A 26,255-nucleotide genomic window follows, 5' to 3' on the forward strand; every position below is an offset into this window, starting at 1 on the left:
TTTTTTTCTAGAACCCCAAGATCCATCCACCCTGGAATTTGTTTGAAGTGCAAGAACTGAGTGGTGCTCACAGTCCTTCCATACAAAAATCAATTCATGATTCCCCCCACGCTTCCTTCACGTCAGATATATAATTCAGGACATGAGGGGCTGGGGGGCAGGGAGGGTCATTTTTTGTTGCTAACATTGTGGAACTGTTGGGAGTCAAAAATCCTTGGTGATCTACTGCAAATCACCCAGAGATCTACCAGTAGATCCAGATCACTTTCTGCCCACTCCTGCTTTCAGGAGGACTGTGAGGAATACTGGAGTAATGTAAGGGAGCTGTTTTGCACATTCTAAAGCTCCAAGTGCATCCTAAGTATTACTGCTTGCTGTTTGCTATGGTTGCTTGCAAATGCCATGAAACTGAGTTGAGGGATCTGATTCCTGTATTGGTTTCATCAAGCCCGACTTGTGGTTCTCTCTTCCTTTCTTTGCCTTGTTATACCAGCTCACTGCCAGATGTTGCAGGCCCATTCTGGAACACTCTTCATCATTGTGCCATTCCTGCTTTTGGTGGCTGCCCTTGTACAGCTGTCAGCAGCATCACCTTGGAGTGCTGATCCAGATGCAGTCACTTCCAAGGCTGTAGGCTCTGACAGTCTAAAATAGAAAAAGTGTGCACGTTCATTAGGGAGACTCTAAAAATAGGCCCTGATAATTAAAAAGAAAAAGGGGGGAACGTGATGATGTGAGGTCCTATACCGGAAATTCATTCCAAAGGGATGATCTTGTATCATTCTTCAGACCAAAGAGAATGATGGGCAAGAAACCTTGCAAGCTGCCTTATGTGGGCTGGAAAAGATCAAAGGAGTAGCTAGCATGCCCCCTCCTGCTAGATCTTAGATGCAAACAAAGAACAATATCAGTCGCTTTTCATTTCATTTCTTTTTATTTAAAATATTTGTAGGCTGCCTTTCTGAGCAGGAGGCTCCAAGGCAATTTGAGGAGATATCGACAGAAATGATTTGCAAATAATCATCTCCAATATCAGTGGTCCTCAGTTGGACTTGAACTAGAGAGACCTGAGATTGCATGAGAAGTGGAAAGATAGGGACACAACATGTCCCAAAAAGCATAAGATCATCAGCTCAAGAATTTCCAAACATTTCTTTTTCCAGCACCAGGGAGAAACATTTGATCTCAAACTCAACCAACCAGTTCTAGCATTTATTTATTCTTTTAAACTCCCCCAGGAGCAAGTCCATTCTAGAGCAAATGGGTCTTAATTGCCCATTCAAGACCAAGCCAGACTAAAATACTTTGCATTACAACAGGGATAACTCACAACAATGCATTGTTGCTGGGAGGATATTATTATTATTATTATTATTATTATTATTATTATTATTATTATTATTATTATTATTATTTGCATTTGTATACCAACCCATAGCCAAAGCTCTCTGGGCGGTTCACATAAGAAAAACACTTAAAAATATGTAAAAACCCCACAAAAACATGCAAAATGCACATACATTTAAAACCATTAGAACAATTTTACAAATGATGAGCCAAAAAACAGACTCAGACATATTGCTAAATGCCTGGGAGAAGAGAAAAGTCTTGACCTGGAGCCGAAAAGATGACAATATCGGTGCCGGGCGGGCCTTGTCAGGGAGATTGTTCCACAGTTGGGAGGCCACCACAGAGAAGGCCCTCTCTCTTGTTGCCATCCTCCATGCTTCCCTCGAAGTAAGCACCCGGAGGAGGACCTTAGATGTTGAACATAGTGTTCAGGTAGGTTCATGTCGGAAAAGGTGTTCCATCAGGTATTGTGGTCCCAAGCCATGTAAGGCTTTATAGGTTAAAACCAGCACCTTGAATTGGGCTTGGAAACATACAAGCAGCCAATGCAAGTGGGCCAGAGTGGGTCTTATATGCTCAAACCTTCTGGTCCCAGTTATCATTCTGGCCACTGCATTTTGCACAAGCTGCAGCTTCCGAACTGTCTTCAAAAGCAGCCCAATGTAGAGTGCATCGCAGTAATCTAATTTGGAGGTTACCACATGTAGACAACTAAAGCCAGGTTATCCCTTTCCAGATAGGGGCGTAGCTGGGCCACCAACAGAAGCTGGTAAAAGGCACTCTGTGCCACCAAGGCCACCTGGGCCTCAAGTGACAGAGACAGTTCTAGGAAAATCCCCAAGCTACAAACCTGTTCCTTCAGGGGGAGCGCAACCCCATCCAGAACCGGTTGAACACCCTCAATCCGGTCAGCAGAACCACCCACTAACAGTATCTCAGTCTTGTCTGGATTGAGTTTCAGTTTATTAGCTCTCATCCAGTCCATTGTCACAGCCAAGCACTGGTTCAGCACATCCACAGCCTCACCTGACGAAGATGAGAAGGAGAAGGAGAATTGCATGTCATCAGCATACTGATGACAACACGCTCCAAAACTCCGGATGACCACACCCAATAGTTTCATGTAAATATTAAACAGCATAGAGGACAAGACTGACCCCTGCGGAACCCCATACTAGAGAATCCACAGAGCTGAGCAGTGTTCCCCAAGCACTACCTTCTGGAGCCGACCAGCCAAGTAGGAGCAGAACTGCTGCAATGCAGTACCTCCCACTCCCAACTCAGCCAGCTGTTCCAGAAGGATACCATGGTCGATGGTATCGAAAACTGCTGAGAGATCAAGGAGAATCAACAGAGTCATACTCCCCTGAGGCCATGGCTAGACCAGGCCTATATCTCGGGATCGTCCCGGGATCATCCCTGACACACAGGAGATACTGGGAGCAGGCAGGGACAACCCCTCCATTTGCCTGACTTTCTCCCAACATAGGTCATCATACAGAGCGACGAAGGCTGTTTCCATACTATTTGTAGTTGCCAGTGTGAATATTGCAGTTGCAGCCAAGCACAGAGGGAACAAAGAAATCTTTGGAAGGTGGCAGATGTCATCAGCATCCCTGCAATTCAGAAAGCCCCAACACTTCAATCCTGCCAGCCCTGGCTCCACTACACCATCAGTCTCTGCTCGAATTAGGGGCCAAAACACTGGTGGACTCTTTCCCCTACATCAGGAGGCTCAAGAAACCACAGCAATGTCTTCTGAAGATTCTGCAGGAAGTTCCAGAACTTCCCAGTTTTAATCCTTCCAAGCCACTATTAGCCATGAATCGGGAAACCTTTTCCCCCTTCGGTAGCTGATGTTAGCTTCAGGGGTGAGTGGGGATGAGCAGTTAGTTTCAATTAGGAAAGGGGTGCAAACGCAAATGTTAGGTTGCTCCTCCCCGGTACCATGACTGCTTTAAGTATAACAAAATGCTTCAGAGATCAGATCCTAGATCTCCCCCATCTTCTCTAGCTTGACCCTCACAGTAAAACTCTAGGTCCTAGAATTGAAAGCCTTTGTTGACTGGTGAACCAACACAATCCTGCAAGCTCCACCTTCACAACACCAAGGTGGTATACACCAAGGTCCTCTCAAATCAAGGTGATCCCCAAAACCTTCTCCTCGTCTCTCATTCTCTCTTACTGTCAATGATGTTACGCTTACTCCGGTCAAGGAAGCTCGTAGCCTTGGCTTTATATTTGACTCCTCGCTCTCCTTTATTCCTCATATTGAGGCAGTAGCTAAATCTTGTCGATTTTTCCTGTATAATATTGCCAGGATTCGATCATTTTTGTCTGTCTCTTCCGCCAAGACGCTTGTTCATGCACTGGTTATTTCACGGTTGGACTACTGCAACCTTCTTCTCTCTGGCCTTCCTTCTTCTCACATCAGTCAGTTGGTTTCTGTTCACCACTCCGCCGCAAAGATCATCTTCTTGGCTCGCCGCTCTGACCATGTTACTCCGCTTCTGAAATCTCTTCATTGGCTTCCAATTCACTTCAGAATCCAATATAAACTTCTCCTGTTAACCTTCAAAGCTTTTCACGGTCTAGCTCCTTCCTATCTCTCCTCTCTCATCTCACACTATTGCCCCGCTCGTGCTCTTCGCTCCTCTGATGCCATGTTTCTCGCCTGCCCAAGGGCCTCTACTTCCCTTGCTCGACTCCGTCCATTTTCTTCTGCTGCCCCTTACGCCTGGAACGCTCTTCCAGAACATTTGAGAACTACAAGTTCAATCGCAGCTTTTAAAGCTCAACTAAAAACTTTTCTTTTTCCTAAAGCTTTTAAAACTTGATGTTGTGCAGACTTTATACTGTTAGTTTTACCCTACCCTGTGCCTGCTTACCCTACCCTGTGCCTGTTTGCATTCTCTTCCCCTCCTTATTGTTTTACTAGGATTTTATTAGATTGTAAGCCTATGCGGCAGAGTCTTGCTATTTACTGTTTTACTCTGTACAGCACCATGTACATTGATGGTGCTATATAAATAAATAAATAAATAATAATAATAATAATAATAATAATAATAATAATAACAACAACAACAACATTTTGGAATTTTAGCTCAAAGTAAGCACCCATATTCATATGAAAGAAATCACTTGAAAAGCTGAAGTGGTGCTAAATGATCCTTCAAGATCAATTTTCTTTCTTAACATATATCAAAATCATTTAGCCATTCTGTTTCCTGGCTTTTGAATAAAACTTTTAAAAAAAAACCCTGAATGGGTGACTCCCTTGGAAAGTGGCTCAACAGCTGTGGCCACTATGGGAAATGTTGGGTTCCATCCATTGGAAGTATCCTCAAACATAAAGACCTACAATTAAAACTGCCAAGATGGCCTAGTGTGCAGTGGGTACTCCTTTGGGTTTTGATTCTTATGGAATTATGGGCTAGACCGTCCTTCCCCAACTTGGTGCTCTCCTGCTAAATGAAACTAGCTCAGACTTGGCTCTAAAGATACCGATTAGAGTGGCTTTGAAGATATTGCCCATGCAATGTGGGCAGACTGTGGGATCAATGACTGACTTTACGTTGTCTTCTTCACTGCACTTTTAACACTGTAATCATAGGCTATATACTTGTTTAGGTACTTTGGCTTCAAAGAGCTGTTTGGGTGTTCAAAGGGATCATCTTTCAGTATTGGAAGTCCCAGTGTTCCTTCCTTGAGTTACTGACATACTGAATCTTTGCTGCAAGGATGAAGAGTCCTGGGGAATGTTTCTATGTGTTGACATTTTGATTGGTTCTAATAAAAGAATTGCCTGACTTAGGATTTTATCATCAAGGAGACAACCCTAATACCTTCACACATGTGTATGGCAAGATATGCATATTTTCTATCTTTTCAAATAATGGCCTAGTTGGCACATAATGCTAACCCATGGTGTTGTTGAATTCTGGATTGTTGTGATGTGTGAACACAGCTGTGCTAACAGCTGTGCTGTTATCTGTAAACAACCCAGAAAGAGAACCAATGGTTGTGAACTCTGGATTGTTAAACCATCGGTTGTTGTTACATGCAAACCCAGAACTGTAGGTTGTTCATGGGTTGTTCTGCCAAGCTACAGAGTGGTGGACATCAAAGGTTCAAATCAAACAAAAAACAGTCACTCTACATGCCAGTACTACAGCGCCACAAAAGTATGTGGGATGCACTGAGGGAGTGGGCCAAGGAGAAAGAAAACAAATAATCCAGGGATTGAGAAAACAAACCATGGTTTGTTCAAACATCTGCCAGAGAACCCTGGTTAGGGCCAAAAAACATAGGTTAAATAAACCATGGGCTCATATACACCTGCAGCCCTTTGAGGAGGGGGGAGGAGTTCTCCACTTCTGGGATCGTCCCTCAGGGGCCACATGCCAGTGAGTTGTCCCTGGGCTCATCTGCACCTAGCAGGATATTCCACTATGAAAGTGGTATATAAAAGGCGGTAGCCACACTACTGCTTTATAGCGGTATTGAAGTGCACTGGACAACTGTTGGAGTCCGTGACACATCTAAACCAAGCAGGATATAACACTATGAAAGTGGTATGAAAACAGTATAAGGTATGTGTCAATGGGCCCCAACAGTTGTCAGTGCACTTCAATACCACTATAAAGCAGTAGTGTGGCTCCTGCCTTTTATATACCACTTTCGTAGTGGAATATCCTGCTAGGTGTAGATGAGCCCTCTGAAGTAAAGAGGGATGGTCCAAGATGACATTTTTAAAAAGAGAGAGCCATTTGCACTATTGTGCAGGCACGATCCTGCGTGAAGGTGAGCTGTGTTTGTTTTTTTTAAAAAAAACACCCAACAAACTCGGGGCTAGAACTTGCTGAGCACCATACCAAAGATGGCCAAAATGCTCTCCCCCTCACCCCCGAACAGCTCCATGCCCGTTTTCTGAGCCCTGCTACTCGAGAGGAAGAGCCACAGTGCCCACAGAGCTCGCGATGGTCCCAAGACAGCAGGAAAAAACGGGGGGAAAGCAGTCTCAGCTATCCCAGGGGAATTGAATGCTCATCCCCAGTTCGCCCCAGGATCAGCTGTGCGTCATTTGGACACACAGGGACGACCACTCCAGGATAAATAGCAGGTGTGGATTAGGCCCATGTTTCACATGATGTACCCAGTCAGTGACCCCATCCGATATCCAAGTTCTTCTGCTGCTGCTCTTCCCCTATGCCCTATAAAACCAATAAAAATTCTAAAATGTAATTTTTCTGTTTATTTCTAAAAAAGAAAGAAAGAGAGAAGCAGACACTCATTCACTCCACTAACAACCACCTAATATGACCACTTTTCTACCTGGAAATCCTGTAGTTTTAATATGTGCATAACATAAAGGAGAGGACATATGCAATGTGAATATACTCTGAATGAAGAGCACATATGTAATTATTTTACCATGTGCATTCTTAATTAATTTAAGGAATTTATATGCCACCCTTTAAATAAATTCCCAAGGCAGCTAGGAATGTGTGCACATTTTGGGAAGCCAACTAGATTATTGTTTAAATGATTCTGCATTTTTAAATTGCAGGTTATTTACTTTATTCTTTAAATCAACTGCATCTATTAACATAATAAAGAGAGAATAAAACATCCAAGCTTGGTGTAATGTACTGTGCAGCGTTACTTTGGGCACTTCCTAAGGCTAGGGAGATCTTATTTGTTTAATAAGTTACTCATGAATATGCAAATCTGCATCAGTGCAGCACCTCAATTCTGTCACAATTAATGAGTTGCAAATTAATGTGACAACAAAAGGAAAATCTATTTAGTGGCAAAACCATGGCTCCTACCCAATGCAGGGATGTGGGTGGTTCTGGCCATAAGACCTGGGCATTTTTGTCATTCCGTCATATCCCCTGATTACTGCTACTTGACAACCTTTTTAGCAAAAGCTATCCAACATTTCTCAATTTTTGTATGGAGTTATGGAAAAAAAAAGAACACTGTTGGTCAATCTGCACTTGTCTACAGTCTGCACTCGCCTAGGACTCGTCTACAGTCCATTGGTTTTTTTTAAATCTGCAACGTAACCCTTCATGAAATGGGGAGTATGGATCCTAAACATCTTGTCCCATTTAGGAAGGCTGCAGTGCATCAACTTGGCTGCCTACAATCAATTTCTATCTCACTGGTATGACAACCTTTAGCATGGAATGGCAAAGCCATCTTTGAAGAATGATAGTGCACGGAGCCCAAGGAAAGGTGACAATGTTTGGGAGTTTTTTAATTTAGAAAAGGGTGAATTAGGACAGACAAAAAGAGCAGTGATGGGGAACCTCTGCCCTGTGGTCTGGATGCAGCCTGCAGGTGGTGTGCATACAGCCCCTCCCTTTGTCTCCAATTGGCTCCAAAATGGCCCAACAGCAACCCTCCCCCAGTGCGACCCCATGCTGTAATTTTAGCACCAATGGGTGTTTAAAAAAGAAAGGGAAAAAAAGCCACATTTGCAGTTTGGGAGGGAGGAGGGGAAATCCCTCCCTCCCGCACAGCAAGTGAGGCTTTAAAAAAAAAACCAAACACCTCCATTGGTGCCAAAATTACAGCATGGAGGGCACTGCAGACATTTTCAGGTGAACACTGCTGGGGATGGGAGACCTACACTGCCCAATACTGTTGACGTCTCCCTTCAAAATTACCCCTTCCCTGCTGTCTTTAGCGCCATTGCAAGGTCCCACTGCAGCAAGCAGGGGAAGCAGGGAGGGGTTCACTTCTGGGGAGGGAAGGGCTAACCCTCTCCTCCCCAAACGCTGTGACCTCCCTCCACCCCAAATTGCTCTTCTCTTGCTACTATTAGTTTTTTAAAAGCTTCCATTGGCATTAATGGCAGTTTTCAAAAGCCTGATTGCAGTAGGGGAGTGTGTGTATGACCCCCACCTACTTTGGGATTCCCTGCTGGCCCGCAACCCCTGACACACTTGCCAGGAACTAATTCGGTCTTCAGGCTGAAAAAGGCTCCCCACCTCTATGACAGAAGGTTTATAAAATGAATCGTAGTGCAGAGCAAGTGACTAGACAGACATGACTCTCCCTCTCTCATCACACTAGAACTCTGGTCATCCAGTGGAGCTGCTTGGCAGGACAGACCAAAGGAAGTTCTTCTTTGCACAGTGTATGAGCCATGGCATTCATTGGCACAAGATGGTGTGGCAGCCGCTTGCTTCGGTTGTTTTGAAAGGGAATTGGACAATCAGGGGTCATATGTCAGTAGTGAGCAGGGCAGCACTCCAAAGCCATTGCCCTTGTGTCTCACTTGTGGGCTTCCCAAGAGGCACTTGATAGCCAGTACGGGAAATAGGATGCCGGACTAGATAGGCCTTTGGTCTGCTCCAACAGCATATAAGGGAACACTCCTCCTTTTAACTCAATCGGTACTGTGGTTTGAACTGTGTTAGACTTCATTCAAAGCGAAGTTCAGTTGTGCCTGTCCTTTATCATTTGTTAATGTTTCTGCCCACTCTATTCCATAGTCCGTGGTGAGGCAGTTTGCAAAGAGAAACTGCTGGCAGCCATGGTACAGCTATAGAAGGCACAGGTTGGGGGTGGGGGGTGGGAGAGGCCTTCCTGTCCTTCCCTTTTGGGAAGTAGCTGTAGAGGCAGGGAGTGCAGCCAGCACTGTGCAAGCACAGAATTGCTGAGTGTGGGATCACCTCAGAAGACATCAGCAGGTTGCACCTGCGCTGGAGCAATAACTTCCACTCAGGAACTATGTGTTTGCATGCTGCCAGCTGCAGCACTGTCCGCCTCCATCCAAATGCCCACCCCCACCCCTGATGTTGTGGCCACTAGTGGTGTTACCTAGCCAACTGCCTCACCAGGTTAGTGCTGTTCAGTTTTAAATGGGAGTTTAGTGGCAAGATATTTTTTAGAAGAATAAACATGCTTACAATTTTAGTAATAAATTACTTTGGCAGGCTAATAATCTATGGTAGAAAAATCAAAACACCTGCATGATACAATCTAGAGTTATGTTGGTGTCCAAAGGTTTCTGACAAAATGTCATGCTTGGCTGAACACAGGGATCAATTCAGGCCTGCTTGTAGCAATGAGCTCACAGAGGTCTGTACACTTGCATTCCTCTGAGTATGGAAGGGCAAAACATGAAGGCAGCACCGAGAAGGGATTTTCCTAGTGTGCATACAGGTCTGCACATGTGGGATGGAGGCTTAGTTCACTTATGGGTCTTGCACAAAACAGAATTATTTCAATATTGTTTTCTCAACAGTTTTATTGCCTTTAAGAATTTTTTTTGTAAAATATAAATACAAAGGCAGAGTTACTTACAAAGTTAAAACACAGATCTCAAACATAAACACACAATTCAGAAAAAAGATTTAGCTTCTGTACAGTTTTAAGCAACTTCAACATAGGTTAGTTTTCAATATTTTACAAGGTACAGAAAAAATAGTTCAAAGTCTTCTTTTAAATAAAGGGCATCAAATGTTTAAACATATATATATATATATAAACAATCCAGTTTGCCGTGTGAAAACTAAATTTCACATCTTTTAAATTAAGATATAAAAGTTCACACAATTAGTCAATACGCATGGATATGGTTTTAATTTATATTACAGTCTATTGAATTATATTCAATAGTGTTTGCCTGGCCAAAGCAGGCAATTTTGTAAACAAAAACAAAAATATCATGAAGTGCCTTACCTAATACAGTCTCCCAAACCACCCATATGACTTTGATCACATCACCTACAATAGGTATCTCCTGTATAACCAGTGCTTTGTATGAAGCAAAGCCATTTTCTTTATTTAAAAAAAAGTTCCAAGTAAAAACAAATCTATACCAAAGTTTGTGTGCATTTAAAGGAATATTATATAACAATTTGTAAAAACTGAGTGAAGTCTCTAAAAAAAAAATCTTCCAAAAGTCCATCCATCTGGAATTTTATATATATATATATATAATATGTATATAAAGGAAAGATATCTTATCTTATTTAACAGTGTCCTTTCTTTACATAAACAACTGCATCAACACATATACATGAAGAAATAACTTTACGGAGAACTGTACATTAAGTGGCCTGGAGGTTCACCAATGAATATCAGCATCCTCATCCGGATGTAACCACTCAAGTGAGGCGCCAAGCAAAGTCTGTAGCTCACTTGTAAATTCTACCAAGTCCAACAGTTCCTTGCCTTCCGGGTTGAAAGCTTCGAGATCCTTTTGGCAAGAGAATAGCTGACTTTGAGATACCTGTTTGAAAAACTCGGCCTCCATGATGCTGACAACTTCCACACTTGGGAAACTGCAGCGAAATATCCGGGGTGACATTTTCAGCCTCTTCGCTAGATCAGAGAGCAATAGCCAGTTTCGTGGTCTATAGAACAAAGAAAAGAAAAGAAAACAGTTCAAATTACTGATGAGATGACACAAAGGTTTCAGTCATCATGATTATGTCAATAATAACTTTGTATAATGGTCACACTCCATTTGTCACTTTCGTGGCAATGGATCTACTTCAGGCAAAGGGAGTAGAAATCACCCAGTCTAAACACGCACAGTCACACCTTGGGATGCTAGACAGCCAACACTGTATATATCTCATCTGGCCTTTGCAAACCCATGAACATAACTCTTAAGTAGCCCACTGACAGGAATGGGAACATTTAATATGTTTTTAAAAAACAAGATCCTGTTCCGCATGCAATACTAAATTAGCACACAACCCATCCATCCATCCACACAGAGAGAAAGGAATTTATAGCGAACTCAAAGGGATAAGAAAATATTATTGTTCACATATGTCAATTTGGAATGGCTACATTGAATTCACAAAACCTAACGATGAGCCAAAATGTTTCTTATACTACAAGTATTATAGTTAAAGTCTATTTTCTTCCCAATACAAATTATGATGAACCTTACCCCTGTGAAAGAGAGACCTGAATATTATAACATGGCAGGAGAGGCACATCTGAGAATTCAAACTCGAAGATATCACTAAAGCCATCTTCATCCTCATCACCTGGGCCAGGTGGATTAGACAGGATGTCAAATCCTGACTCACCTTTTGGCTCTATTTAAAAAAAAGATAAAAAGAAGAAATGAAGACCACTATAAATCATACATTGCACACCTTGCTCAGCTTTCTTCCCCTTCCACCTCCAGCCCCTGCACAAACACACACACACTCACACACACACACACACACGGAAAATTCCATGCATAATACAAAAAAGAAATGTTTGCTTACCACACACAGAGCTACCATAGAAGTCCCAGTACAAGCCAGGGTCGTCGACACCTCGACCTTGCAGGTCAGTTAAATACTCTAGCAAGGAACAACAACAAAAAATATTGAGTCAAAACAAAAAGTTGGCACAAATATTGCATACAGTCTGTCATAAGGTGTCATAATTCATACTCAAAGAAGTTTTAGGTTCAAAGTTCTCAAAGAATATATCATCAATAATACTGATCTCAGACCACTATGTATCACGAAATGAGACACCAGCTAGGTTCAGACACCATGTCAAGCCACAATACAGGTTGAGTCATGGGTAGTTGTTGAATTGTGAGTTGTGTTGTGTGAACACCACTGCCTTACAAACCATGGTTTGTTAACTGCAAACACCTATGAAGAAAACCCATGATTTGTTGTTGGGATGTGAATTCTGGGTTGTTTCTGGTTAACAAACCATTGTTTGTTAACACAGCTGGGTTCACACAACACAACAATCCACAATTCAACCTGTCTTGTCATGAACCAGGTCAGTTTCTCTCATCTTCAAAATCCTTCTCTCACTTCTATCTAATTGTCTCTTATGTCCTTTCCTACCCTGAGCAAACTCATTCCACATACTCCTAAAACAGAAGCTGAACATACAGATGACATACATTATACTGCAAATGCTATAAGTACATAAGCTTCATATGAACCTGCGCAGCAGTTGAGATCACTATCAGAGGTCCTTTTCCAGATGTCGGGACCGTCTGAGGTTAAGTGGGTGGTTACCACAAATAAGGCCTTTTCAGTGGTGGCATCCAAACTGTGGAAACACTCATCCACCCCTTGTCTTGCCCAGGCATGTGCACCTGGTAGCTTCATTACAATATTTTAGGCACCAGGCAAAGTCAGTCCTGTTCTACTGAGCTTGTAATAGCATTTAATTTGACCTCTTAAGAAATCTGCTCTCCTTGTTTATATCTTGTTTTATTGCTCCTAACCTGTTTTTCATTGATTTTACATGGCTCATTGCTGTTTTTTATTACGCTGTATTATTTTGTTTATATTTTGTTAGCCATCTTGTAACCCATGTTAAAAAGGCAGGCTATACATCTTAAAAATAAATAAAAGGCGGCCCATTAAAGTAAACAGGATTGTTCTGGAGAAAATGTCTTGAGTATTTTCAGCTGCACCAGAACTATTGGGGTACAGCAAGGAAGAAAAGCAGTAGATGGATTGCAGTAAATATCTGCCTTCTTGCTGTAAATGCCATTGACTTTGCATTTCGCTCTGCCCCACTCAAAATTACCCACCACCACTTATGCCAGGTAGTTGAAAAGACTGCAGACTGACTGGAAGACCAAGCTATAATACTGTAACTCCTAATAATGCAACTACGATTGGAAGCAAGTCCCAGGAGTTCAGCAGGTCTTACTCTCTACTGAATATACTTAGGATTGCAACTGAAAACCTAATAGCTGATTACTGCAGTGATTCAATATTTGTACCTGTGCTTTGACATCCAATCGTATTTCTGTTTTAAGCTAAACAATTAATAGTTTAAACGTTACAGTCCTGGTTTTCACTATTGTTATCTGAAGTGTAATCACACTTTGGTACAAAATGATGCTGCGAATATAGAAGCTTTTTCATCAGCAAAGAAATAAAAGCAAAAATGTTACACACCTGTTAGAAATGTTTCCATCAGTTCACTGTGCGTCATTTTCACAATCGTTCTACCTGAGTATGTAGCAAGTGTTGGGTCAGCGCCGTAAGAAAGTAGCAATCGGACAATTTCTAGGTGGTCATTTTCCACTGCATCATGGATAGGCCTGGAAGGAAGACAGGGAGAGAAACATCTTTGTATCAAACTCAAGACATTTCAGCAACACACATTTTGGTTTCATTTAGAGTCAGAATTAAAAATATGTTTATTGTAAGATATAATGGGGGGACCACTGTATTAACTGCATTTTTCAGCATTTTAAAATAAGAAGTTCACTGCAGGCACTGAAACTAGGCTTACATAATATATACATGTGTATACACATACTACATTAAACCAGGGGTGAGCAGAAGATAGATCTCCAGATGATTTGGACTTCAACCCCAGACACCCCTGCCAGTATGGCCAATGGTCAGGAACACTGGGAATTGAAATCCAAAACACTTGGAGATCTACTTTTTGCTCATCCCTGCATTGAACAACATGCAACTTATTAACCATTAATCACCATTTTAACCAAATCTTCCCTTTCCCCCTTCCTTTCATCTGTTTAATCAAACACAATTTTGAACAATAATCAAATTTTGTAGAGCTCGCATGTTTGGTGGAAGGAAGCAACAGTGGGGTGTATCTAATGTTAGCCTAACTTAAGTACCATTCATTTCAATGGGTCTACTCTAAGTAGGACTAACATAGGCTACAACTCAATAGCTTGTGCATTCATGTCACAGTATTCACATATGCATTTGACTTGCAAAAAATTATTCCCCCTCAAAAAAACTGCACAAATTACTGTCTGAATATTTTATAACCTGCCATAAAGTTATAACTTTCACTACAGTAATCATTCAAGAATGTGCAAAAATTATTATAGGCCTCTGATCTGCAACTCAAGGAAAAGAGAAGCTCACAGGTGCACAAAACAATTATTAGTTGAAACCTTTACAAGCACCTTCTATCTGTAATGGTAAAATAATGATATCTGAAACTAAAATAGATTGTGGAATTTGTGTAAATGAATATGCATGTACATAAATATCATACATGCAGGCATGTTTATGACTGTGGACAAAAATAAATACCAGCTCTTCAGTGGTTAGAAACAGAGGAGCATGATTCAGAAAGCAAATTTATCCCAGTTACAATAGTGTCAAACTGCTTAATCTAAATGACAATTGAAATTGAAATCCTAACATTGAAGTCAAAGGGCATAATGATTCCAACCCTTGTTATTCAGGTGTCAGAAACCACCTCAACAAAATGGAATAAAGGGCTGGCTCACCCACTGGGCAAATGGAATACTTGCCTTAGGTGGGGCTAGCTCTGTTACAGGCACTGAACCGCAACTGGGTTTTTTTTTTGGACCTAGACCACCCTTCCCCCATGTGGTTCCCTCCACATATTTTGGTCTACAACTCCCCAGCATTCCTGATAATGCTGGGCAGGACTAATGGGATTTGAAGTCCAAAACATCTGGAGGGCACCCCGTTGAACAAGGCTGGCCTAGACTGATTAATTAGGAAAAACATCCTGACAGTTAGAGCAGTATGACAGTGGCCCCATTCAGAAGACACCTTAAACCACGGCTTTAACCATGGTGGTTAAGCCAGAAAGCCAGGCTATGTTCAAAAGACACCTTAAACCATAGCTTTAACCACGGTGAATAAGGCTTTCTGGCTTAACCACCATGGTTTAAGGTGGTTTAAGGTGTCTTCTGAATGGAGCCAATGGAACCAATTACCTAGGGAGGTTGTGGGCTCTCCCACACTTGAGGCATTCAAGAGGCAGCTGGACAGCCATCTTGCAGGTATGCTTTAAAGTGGATTCCTGCATTGAGCAGGGGGTTGGACTCAATGGCCTGATAGGCCTCTTCCAACTCTACTATTCTATGATTCTATAATTAGGCCAAGGCAAAGTGGGCAGTTGCTCTAAGAGAGATTATATTTGATGGGCTAAAAGAAAGAGGAAAAAGGCATCAGTTGCTTCTCTTGGAGCTGCATGATCAAAGTCAGCAGAAAGAGGGGTTGGGCATGTGCTCTTTTCCTAATCTTAAATATTTTGAATTGAGGCCGGATGTTGTCTCCCCCCACCCACCCCCATTTGTCTATGGACAAAAGGGTCTGGAAGACTCAACTGACAGTCTTTTGCCTAAAAAACCTGTAGCTGGCTCTGTGAGAACAACATTCTTGAATATGAGGACTTAATATGACAACTCTTACACACAATAATTTGTAGGATTTTCATACAAACATGTATTTAGTACTGGGGCCTTAAGGTTAAAATGTCCGCATAAAAGGGAGTTAGGAGGTTTGTGCTATAATCAGAGCTGCACTATTTTTGATAGCAGCCCACTAGGGACCCAACAAACTTCCTGTTTTTGCTGTTTGCCTGGGAGAGTAAAAATAAGGGAATTTTAAATTAAAGAACCTGGCAGGACATACACATGGTTGGGGGCTTGCATTTGGCTTCGTGAATCTCAAATTGCGCAGGCTCCAAGCACTGTATTCACAACGGTCTTCTACACATCTGCTGTAGTCAAAAGCAGGAATGCAGGATAATGCAGGGAATTAAGCAGACAACCTTAATAGCTTGAAAAAGCATCTACCCCAGGGCAATGGTGCAAATATGCCCAGAAGTGCATATAATCATTCACAGAGGGTGGGGGGACATACACAAGAGAAAGCTGCCTGCACAATTTAGATTGCAGACCAGCAAAAAAGGGCTGAGGATAGCAAAAATTGTGGGTGTCCCTATAAACTGGGGAAAGCGTTGGGGGTTCCAGTTTATGCCACATGCAGAAAGGGCAACATTGATCCAACAAATCTGCACATCTCAAGCTTAATGTGTGCTGCCAATTTTAAAGGAGCACACAGATATAGGAGTTATGTGTGTATATCATCAGTACCACAAGGCACGCACACCTGCTCAGGCTAAACAGAGAGGAGACACTGAAAGACCCTGCTGTGCTCATGTTGATTCCTCTGGGGGAAGGCTTGGCCTGGGCCATCATTAAGGCTGTGGCACAGAGAGTCAGTTCTACTCCCATCTCTCCTCAGCTCCTTGCCTATAGAGATCACATCACTTTCAAGAGCAGCTGCCTCTCGTAGGCAGCAGCTTCATTCATCCTCCCACCAGCCTCACGACCTACAAGAACTGCTTCCTCTCTCAGCTGTTGCAGGCAGGCAGCACAGGAAGCAGCTGCTCTTCAGGCCTCATGACCCAATCTCTTCTACACAAACACACACACACACACACACACACACACCAGTGGCCGAACAAGGTTGCTTGGGCTTCCTGACCCCATTGATGGGCTTCATCTTGGCATAAGAGAGCCAGAGGGCAAGAAAGATATGAAGAAAAAGCAGAAGGGGAAGTGAACTTCAAATTCTAAGAAGTGATGGAAAGAGACTAGAAGTACAGGAGGAGGTGGGCAAAGATTATGGTAGTAAACACTGTGTAGCCAGTAGGTAAATCAGAAACAACCTAAAGCAAATATACAGCTAGCTGTGTGTACTGGTGATCACATCATCAGAACACATAGCTCTGCATACTCATTTTGATTTCCAAATGGTTGAAATTATATGGCCACCACCAACTTTTGCTCCATTTAATTTACAACAGCTACCAAAGTATGAGAACTATTTATGTATCAGACAGGGCAGGGCCGCCTTCAGCATAGGGCTGCAGAGAGGTAAAACATCAAATGTCCAAACATGGATAAAATAATCAGTATTTTATTATTGTTAGCCATCTTGAGCACCATTTTTGGCAAAAAAGCAGGATAAAATTCAATAAACTAACAGAGATAGATGTTCCTACACACAACAACTGGTTAATTTCTAAAGTTAACCAGAATTCAAGCCTGTAAGAAAGCCGTAACTTTTTATCTATAAGTCAAATATACAGAGAAATATTGTGGTCAGTCAGTGGTGAAGAAAAGGCACTCTGCACATACCCAGATGCCTTATTATCTATTATGACTACACATATCCCAGAGCCCTTCCCGTGAAGCCCTATACATACACACACACCACCAGCACAAGCAGCATAATTGCCCTGGACCATTTACCAGACAAGATAGTTCATGTGACATAACTGACCTCTTGCGTTAGTTGGCTGCTTTTAATATTGCAGTGCAAGGCTTCCCCTGCAGAACTTTAGGTGTAACCTAGTGGCAAAAAGCCACCCCAGCTGATACGCCTCTCATAAAAATTCGCTGTTACAGGATATTGTCTCGCCAAGACACACTGAAAGCTATACATAACGGCAGCAGACCCAACACAGAGAAAAGAGCAGGAAGACATTTTGGCATGCTCCTCTCTTATAGAGAGACGGGCTAAATCCATATGCCAAAACAATATCTATGCAGAGAGAGGGAGCACCAAATGCTTTAGCAGACATGGTTGAGTGTAGAGAGCAGTGCTCTAACTACGGAGTGGGGGAAGCAGAGGGGGCCTTAATGAAATCCATAAAAGCTCCACCCAAATCTTAGCCATGTCTCTAGCCTTCTAAAAAAAATAGCCAAGGGGGTCATCACTAAAAACAAGGGGGCTGGCCCCCTGTAACTTTAGCCTTAGTAGAGACATTTTGCCTTTCTACCAGCGATTTCATTAGGCCTGGAAGCAGTATTGTGAAAAGGGCAGAATATTCAAACTGTGATAATGACACAAACATCACAAGGGTACAATCCAACACAAAGCCGGGGTTGCTTAAGAGCATTGATTTCAATTGGCTTACACAGCTCTTACTATTTTGAATTGGAGCTAAAATGGACAGTATGTGTAGGATTTTCTACAATGCTCAAGGGTACTTCCATGTCGTACTGCTGTACCCTCTGTGCAGCCAACTCAGAACTGTCTACCTCAGCATATAGAAGCAAACACATTATTTTTAAGATCACTTAATGCAGACTAGATATCCCTTAGCAGCCTTGTAAGCATGCTGTCCTACTCACAACTAGAAGGGGTTGCAATCCTTTCAATACACATTCACTTTAATGGCTGGAATGTGGATTCTAACCCACAACCAGTCATTAACCAGTTATTCCCAATTAACAAAGTATAAAAAGGTATGAGCTTGGATATGGTGCTTGACAGAAGCTGCTGTCATACCTTTAAATACCTAAAGAGCTGTCACATTGAAGAGGACAAAGGCTTGTTTCTCTGTTGCCCCAGAGAACAGGACTAGATCTAACAGTGTTAAGTTACAGGAATGTATAGTTCAGTTGAACATTAGGAGAAACTTCTTAATGGGAACAACAGTCCCACAATGGAACCAATCCTCTCGAGGGAGGGCATCTACTCTCTGTCCCCTTCAAAAACACATTTTTAATAAAAACCTTTTTATTAAATGTTATATGTTAGGGCAGTGTTTCTCTCTCCCCCCTGCCCCCACCATGAGGGCTTGCTGCCACCCCACCATCTCTAGTGGATGCTCTGGAGAGCCCCACCAGCTGGTCTCCTCACATGGCACATGCCACAATGAGGGAGTGGCTTGTGGGGCTCTCTGGGGCAGCCATCCACCCTCTGTTTCAGTTGTGAGCCTTCACCTTCAGCTGAAAGAAGCAGCTGAGGAGCGCTTGCAAGAGCCCTGCATCCAGAAGAGCCAACACAGCAAAGGTAAAGGGGGATGCAATGGTGGGTGGAGAAGTGCAATGAGGCAATAGGTGTCCTATCTCTCCTCAGGAAGGACAGACCTTGAATGGCCACTGTTAGTAAAATAACTTGCTTGTCCATAATTTCTCCATGCCCATTCTCGCTAACATCATCATTTTTTATTATTTCATTTATATCCCACTATTTTTCCTCCAAGGAATCCAAGGTATAAAAAGGTATGAGCTTGGATATGGTACATAATCCTCCTCTTCTCCATTTTTATCCTCACCACAACAACCACGTGAGATTGGTTGGGCTGGAATCTGTGACTGGCCCAAAGTCACCCAGTGGGTTTTCATGGCCGAGTGGGGACTAGAACAATCCCACCCCACCGCTATATGCATGTATACATGTAACTCGAGATAATACTTCATGCTGTAGGCTATAGTCCACAAAAGCTTATGCCACAATAAATGTGTTAGCCTTTAAGGTAACATGACTTTTTGTTGGTTTTGCTGAAACAGAATAACATGGCTACTCTTCTGGAAATTCCTTCGACTCTATGGGCCCATTTAGATGACACTGAGGGCTCTGTAGTTAGCTTAACCATGATTATCTGTCGTTAGCACTAACCACAAATCATACGCTTGCACATGACCTGTCCAGTTCCCAGTTTCCTAAACCACATGCTAACCACAGAGCAGTTAGATGAGTGCCTGAGTCCTCTGAATGCTCTGCCCTGTATCCCATCAGCCCTTGCACTAAGAGAGCTGGCAGTTGTGCAATTTAGGCTATTTAGGCCACTCTATTATGGACAAACAAGTTATTTTACTCTATACTGCTAACTCTATGATTTCAGCCCCTTAACCACAGGTGCATGTCAGACAACACCTTAAACTAAAGTTAGTGCCGCTAACTCCGCTGCAGAACAAGGTTAGTGAAGCTGACCACAATGTGGTTAATGGAAAACGCATGTTAGATGACACCGTTAACCCTGCTGTTTAACCAAAAACCCTTAACCAGTATGGTTAATGGTGTCGTCTGATTGGGGCCTATGATTCTACATCCCTAATCATGTATAGCAGGAGTAGAAGAGATACAAACAGACTATGCATTGGAGCAAGGAGGCAGAAAAACAGGTATGATAAAATAGGAATGATTCCACAATGGCCTCTGCTAGCCCCTACTCCTTATTAAGATGGAACTAAATATTTCCGGAAGATTCCACTCACAATATAGCTTGGGGTGGTTCCAGTATTTAATGCAGAAGGATTTATTGTCATTAAAAATAAATTTGGAAATCAAAAATGCAAGTTTTGATTGGATTGGGGGGAAGGGAGTAAATACAGAAGAGCTGCATAGAAAAATAATTTCCTATTAAGCCCACTGATAGAATTCTCTTTAAAAACAATAATACAATGTTGTAAACAAGTAGCATATGTAAACTTTCTTATAAATAAATCCAATCACTCGGGTTAAAAAAACAAGAACAAAGCACTTTTATGATGCCCAGCACTATCATGAGACCTGTCCTTCCCGCCCCACCAAGTATAAATAATATGCTTGTAAATTGTCCTTTAAAAGATGTCATATTAATTTCCCTGAAACTTAACATACAGAGTTGCCCATCACAAGATCATAGTCAGGCTCTCTACAATAATATCACTTGTCACAGGTCCTTTCATTGAAGAAATGGGAAAGGGAAGTGGGACTAACCAATGGTCAAAGACATGGCTAGTCAGAGATGATGACTCATGGCTTTCCATTTAGATAAACATGCAGCATGTGTTACCACAAACGTGTGGATCTGAGTGAAGTGGCAGCTCTTTTTAACATTTGTTTTTACATGGTGATTTCAGAATTCCATAAAAAACAAATGCATCTCTGCAGCAAGTTTTAAAGTAGCGGGGCAGAGGGAGGAGAAATAGTGAGAGTTGGGAGTAAAATGCCAGAAGCTTTAGGTCGTTCTGCTATTCTTAGTCAAGTAACTGCATCAAATGCTCAAGATTACAACTAAGTAGAGAGAGATCAGGTGAGAACTCTCACAACTCTTAAGAACACTCACAGAAGTGAACATGGGCAGATCAAGTTACAGATCAGCTGGAATAGAAGAAAACAACTAACTTTCTCCCAGCAACTTTGGGATAAATCCTGTACACACACAAATCAATCTGGAGCTTTTCCAGACTACAAGGCATATCCTGTCTGGAGCATGGGAGGCCACCACTGCTTCAGCATGCTTTTGGGACAGTGACAAATAAGTTGTTGGGATCTAAGACTTGTACCCTACTTCTTTAAAATTCAGAGCAGCTAATGCCCAGATTGAAAGGTCTCTACAGCCCTTCTAAAAAGGCTGCAGGGAAAGACTGGAGTGTGGTTCTGAAGGAAAATAATTCCACATTGTCATAACCTTAGCAGAGATATGCTCCTTCACCAATCGTATTTTTATTTATTTGCAGCATTTTAACCTTGCTCTTCAGCCCAAAAAGGCTCCTAGAGCAGCTTACACAGATTCATAATAGAACAGTCCCTACCCTCAGCTTTACAGTCTGAAAGACACAACACAAAAGGAAAAGAAATTGGGAATTTTTGAACTTTTGAGCCGTGTCTTCCCGGGCCTGGTACTCTCCGGATGTTTTGGACTACAACCGCTATCAGTCCCACTCAGCATGGCCAAGCATGATGGGAGTTGTAGTCTAAAACATCTGGAGGGCACCAGTTCGGGGGACGGCTGTCCTAGCAGTTCTCAGAGGAAGGAACGAAAAGGACAGAAGTGCCTCTCTGAGCGTGCTGGGCCCATGTAGGTCAAGATATGTCACCTTCATCACAGCCCTTCAAACATCACACAGACCTAAAGAACTTTGCTTGTGTGGCTTAAAGAGTAAGCTAACAGTACTGCTAACAGCTGTTTGAATGTTAATGCTAAGAGTTTCTGTGCAAAAGACTGCTACACACACAATGTGAGCAGTGGTGCTGGTTCGGAGCAGAGAGAAACCATCCTCACTCACTATAACTAATGCTCATTCTTTCGATCTGGCAGTTGCCAGAGATAGTGCTGGAAGAAATAATCATGAGAAAAAACACTGGCGGATGTCAGGGTTGCTTGCTATAGCCTGGCCAGTGAGAGTAAAATATAGAATGTGGTTTTCACGGAGTGGTCCCATTGCATGGCTCCTACCAAGTCACAGCGAAGTCTCACAGAGCCCTTTCTCATCCTGTTTTGTACTCTGTGCCTGGTGTAATCCCAGTCAAACACATCATCACCCCTCATTTGTACGTCCTTTCCTTGTGGTCATAGAATGGGAGTCCTAGCACAGCAGGGTTGCAATGGCTGCATGTGCATTTCCTCTCAGCTGTTCCCTGGTGTCCTTTCATGTTGGAACAGGAAGTAGTGGAACTCATGGTCAAATCCAAGGGGAAGGAGAATATGGATGATATAGCACTATGGATTAGGCCACAATTTCCACTGTTCTCCATTCCAGCATGAAAGGGAGACGTGGCACAGCATGCAATAGTGAAGGGTAGAAGAGATAGTGCCATGTAGCCGCACAAAGAGGGTGCTGCGTGTATAGATCCACTGGTTGCTGGATTATGGGAGGGCAGGAGAAGAGCACACTGTAGCATTAGCCAATGATAGAATCTGCTGCTTGGTAAGTGAAAAGGGGCATGCTAACTTCTAACCATGCAAGAGATTCCCATGAAGTTAACATTAAGAGTTTTCAGGTAAAAGAAAATCTTATGGCAGCTCTGCGCATTACAGAATAGAGGTGACTGTATCATTTCCACAGCACAGTCTGCATACGTTTTCAACTAATGAGGACACTCTCTGCTTTTGGGCCCACTGTTTTTGTGTCTGCGCCACATGCTGCTAACACTTCATTGCCTTATTGTGTAAAGTGATCCTTTAAAAGGAAGGCCTGGGTGAGTTGACTGCTCAGTTAAAAAAAAAAAAAACACTACACAGTGGGAGTGCCCCTCCTCAAACTTTTCTATTTAGTTAGATAGAGGGAAGGAACCCACACTGCAACCCTTCCATAGAACTGATGAGGCGATAAGGACAGGCTGTTCAGGAGTTTCTATCAGGCTTTGTTTTTTCTTGAAATCTTTTTGATTATTTCAAGTTGATATGCAAAGGCCAAGAACTGAAAGGCTTCCAGGCATGCTAATATTATGTCCTTGGGCTGACAGGTTTAGTAATAAGTGATAAGATGTTCAAGAGGAGGAGGTGCAGGAAGACTCAACAGCTTAGTACAGCAATTAAAAAAGTAAATAGACAAATAAGAAGAACTAAACTGTCTTTGTATATAACAACAATTAAGCTAAGAAAAGTTTAGTGAATAGTATTGTAAGACAAAGGATCAAGTAATTAGAAAAAGATTTCCAGAGGTTGCTGCGACAAAAGCAACAAAGGTTCTTGTGTGGTATAAGCTTATGCCATAACAAATGTGTTAGTCTTTTAAGATGCCATAAGACTCTTCACAGTTTAGAAAAAATATATTGTTGGTAGAGGACATGATAGAAGGTTAAAAGGTTAGAAGAAGGTGATTAAGTACAGTTATAGGCAGCAGGATATTTGTTAGTGATATGCAAGCAAATAGACAGTCAAAGACTGAAATTAAATATTCCAATACACTCTCTTAAATTACATGAAAGGTACCACATTGCTACAACATCTGGCCTAATTTTATTTTGGTTTTTGCCCCTCTATCCCCTTCTTTTTATAACACCTAGCTTGATGAAGAGTTCTAGAGAACTCAAAAGTTTGCACACCCTTTTGTGACAATTTTGGTTGGTTTTAATTGCCCGACTTTGGATTTAGTATTAAATTACATGGGGGCCTTTTCTTGTGCTTGTTGAACAAAAATAAGGTATTTACAAATGTATAAAAAAGACTAAAGGCATGCATCATCTCTTTCAACTGTTCGATAAAACAGCATGAGGGCCTATAAGAATGTACCTAACTCTTTCGTGTGTGTGTGTGTGTGTGTGTGTGTGTGTGTGTGTGTGTGTGTGTGTGTGTTTTAAAGGGAGGTGTCTAGCAACCAGATTTAAAACGTACAAAATGGTTAGTGTCCAAATCAATATAAAGCAGTTGTCATGAGGGGTTGTGAAGAGTTTCTCTAACATCAGAACAAGAATTAAAAGTGCAATCCTACGCACATTTAGACATAAAAAGGCCCTATAACTACCAGCATTCCTCTGGGAAGCATTACTGGTTGGGGCATGCTGGGAATCGTAGGATCTTTCTTAATCTAAACATGCGTAGGATTGCACCCTAAGAGATGAACCACATGGACCTATGCTTGTTTCCACAAAAGCATGCAGGCTTCCCCAACTTGGCGCATTGCAAATACGTTAGATTACAACTACCAGTATCCCCCAACCAACAGGGATGCTTGGAATTGTAGTTCAACACTGCATTATTTGAAAAAAAAATTGTTTACACAGTATACAGCAATTTGCAAGCTCCAAAATTTACAACGCTAACGTTTGAGATGCTATTTCTTTAATCATGATTTCAAACCCATTGGTGACATTAACCCAGCCACTTATTGATGTTGTACAAAAGCAGAGGCGATTTAGACATAGTAACCAGAGTGTTGCTAACCTAGTTCCATCCTGAGCGCTGCAGTTAACGTCGGCTCCATATTCTAGGAGATGTCGCACAATGCTCAGCCAGCCTCTGGCACAGGCCTCATGCAGGGCACAATAACCAGCATTGTCACGATGATTTACATCACAGACTTTGTTTTCCAAACAATACAGAACCACTTCCTGGAAAAGAGAAGAAGAAGAAAACAGACCAAGTTGTTTGTTGCTGTGGAGACATGCATACCTTTACTTTTAACATGCTGGGAATACCCCTCAGATTGGGCTATTAGCAAGTTACAAAGGAAAGAAGGAAGCCACTATAGAGCTCTCATCTCAGTTGAAGAAGTCAAAACTTTGAAAAACAAAACCAGCTATTAGCCCGGAAGGAAGACTGGGTTATCCAAAACAGCACTGACTCTCACTACATTTATTTATAAATTAATGCGTTTGTTAGTCTTTAAGGTGCCATGAAAGTCTTCGTTGTTTATAAGTCAAGTCTCACAGATTTTGACTAAGCTAACAGACAAATAAACACACTTAGGCTGCTATGTACAAAATCTACTTACAACAAACAGAAGGAAACAATGTGGATGCTTACATTTTTGCTGCCACTATGACCTTAGATTTGCTCTGTGACAAAAGTCTGTCATTAGTCCCTAAAACTATACATTATAACCCCCACCCCACCCTTTCAGATCCTTAAGAATACACTTTAATTTCCACTTCTGTTCAACTGTACCTGTTTCTGGTATCTTGCATATTAGGTACTGAAATCACAAGTTCTCCTGGAGAATACACAGTTACTGATCCATACTTTAACTTATTTGTGCCTCAGCTGCTTCCTGGAGTCAAATTTCACCCTTGCACAGTCATGTGTACAAACACTGACCACGAGTCATGTTGGGAGTTTCCCTGCCTTTGCTCCATGTCAATGGAGACCACTGGCAGGAACGACATCATGATGCTGCATTGCACAGGGAATATTCCAGTGCAAGGTGGAAATTCACCATGGGGAAACAGCTTGCCACAAATAAATTAACATGCAGACCAGTCTCATCAACATGTCTCGTAGACCAAGATAATGGACTGGAAATGTTTATACTGTTTTGGCAGTAGTGAGTACCTTCAACCACAATCAAGCCTGCAGGCAAATATGCCACTTACAAGTCCTCATCACTGCAATTATTGGCAGCTATGACTATTCTATCACCCAGCTCAAAGGTATGGGATAGTACATCTCGACTCAATTTGCCCTGAATGGTGGAAAAGGTGCAGTGAAAGAATTGTAATGCAAAAGCTGTCTGTTTTTCTGCATAACATCAGATTGCCATTTCCTTTCTCAACTAAAATCAGAGAGGAAGATGAGAAGAGAGAGTCATGTGACACTTTAAGCTTTCATGGACTTGAGCCCACTCTTGTCAAATGCATGAAGTACTTTTTCCAAGTACAGCAGATTTATCCTTGCTATTCCAAATCTGCTGGAAAGCTCACAATAATCTGCAGTCTTCACATACCTGACCTAAAGAGTTGGTAGCTAGGATACAGCATGAAACTGTTCGTTTAGCAGGCCTTTACTAACCAGGTTAAAGTGGAGAGCAGTAAATTAATGAACTGGCTGACCAAGCTAAGGAAAGAAGTCCAGTCATATGACTTTGGGATTAAGTGCATCAGCTATACTATGCATAAGGTTTGCCTTTTCAAAATGGGCAAGACTTAAACTTCAAAATTTGAAAAGTTAAAGGCTCTTCCAGAGTTTTGCAAGTA

The 26,255-nt window shown here is 42.0% G+C and overlaps 1 protein-coding gene across 1 annotated transcript in view; it reads right to left on the minus strand.

The window, feature by feature from the left end:
- Positions 1-9,609: 9,609 nt before the first annotated feature.
- The window catches only part of BCOR (BCL6 corepressor), an 85,218-nt gene continuing 68,572 nt past the window's right edge, over positions 9,610-26,255 (minus strand). The window contains exons 11-15 of the mRNA XM_063126523.1: positions 24,508-24,674; positions 13,266-13,411; positions 11,607-11,684; positions 11,279-11,429; positions 9,610-10,730 (exon numbers count right to left, since the gene is read on the minus strand). Coding sequence (XP_062982593.1) covers positions 10,442-10,730; positions 11,279-11,429; positions 11,607-11,684; positions 13,266-13,411; positions 24,508-24,674 — 831 coding nt within the window. The 3' untranslated portion in view covers positions 9,610-10,441. The remainder of the gene's footprint in view (positions 10,731-11,278; positions 11,430-11,606; positions 11,685-13,265; positions 13,412-24,507; positions 24,675-26,255) is intronic.

Source organism: Elgaria multicarinata, chromosome 5 (assembly GCF_023053635.1).
Source record: "Elgaria multicarinata webbii isolate HBS135686 ecotype San Diego chromosome 5, rElgMul1.1.pri, whole genome shotgun sequence".
NCBI lineage: Eukaryota > Metazoa > Chordata > Lepidosauria > Squamata > Anguidae > Elgaria > Elgaria multicarinata.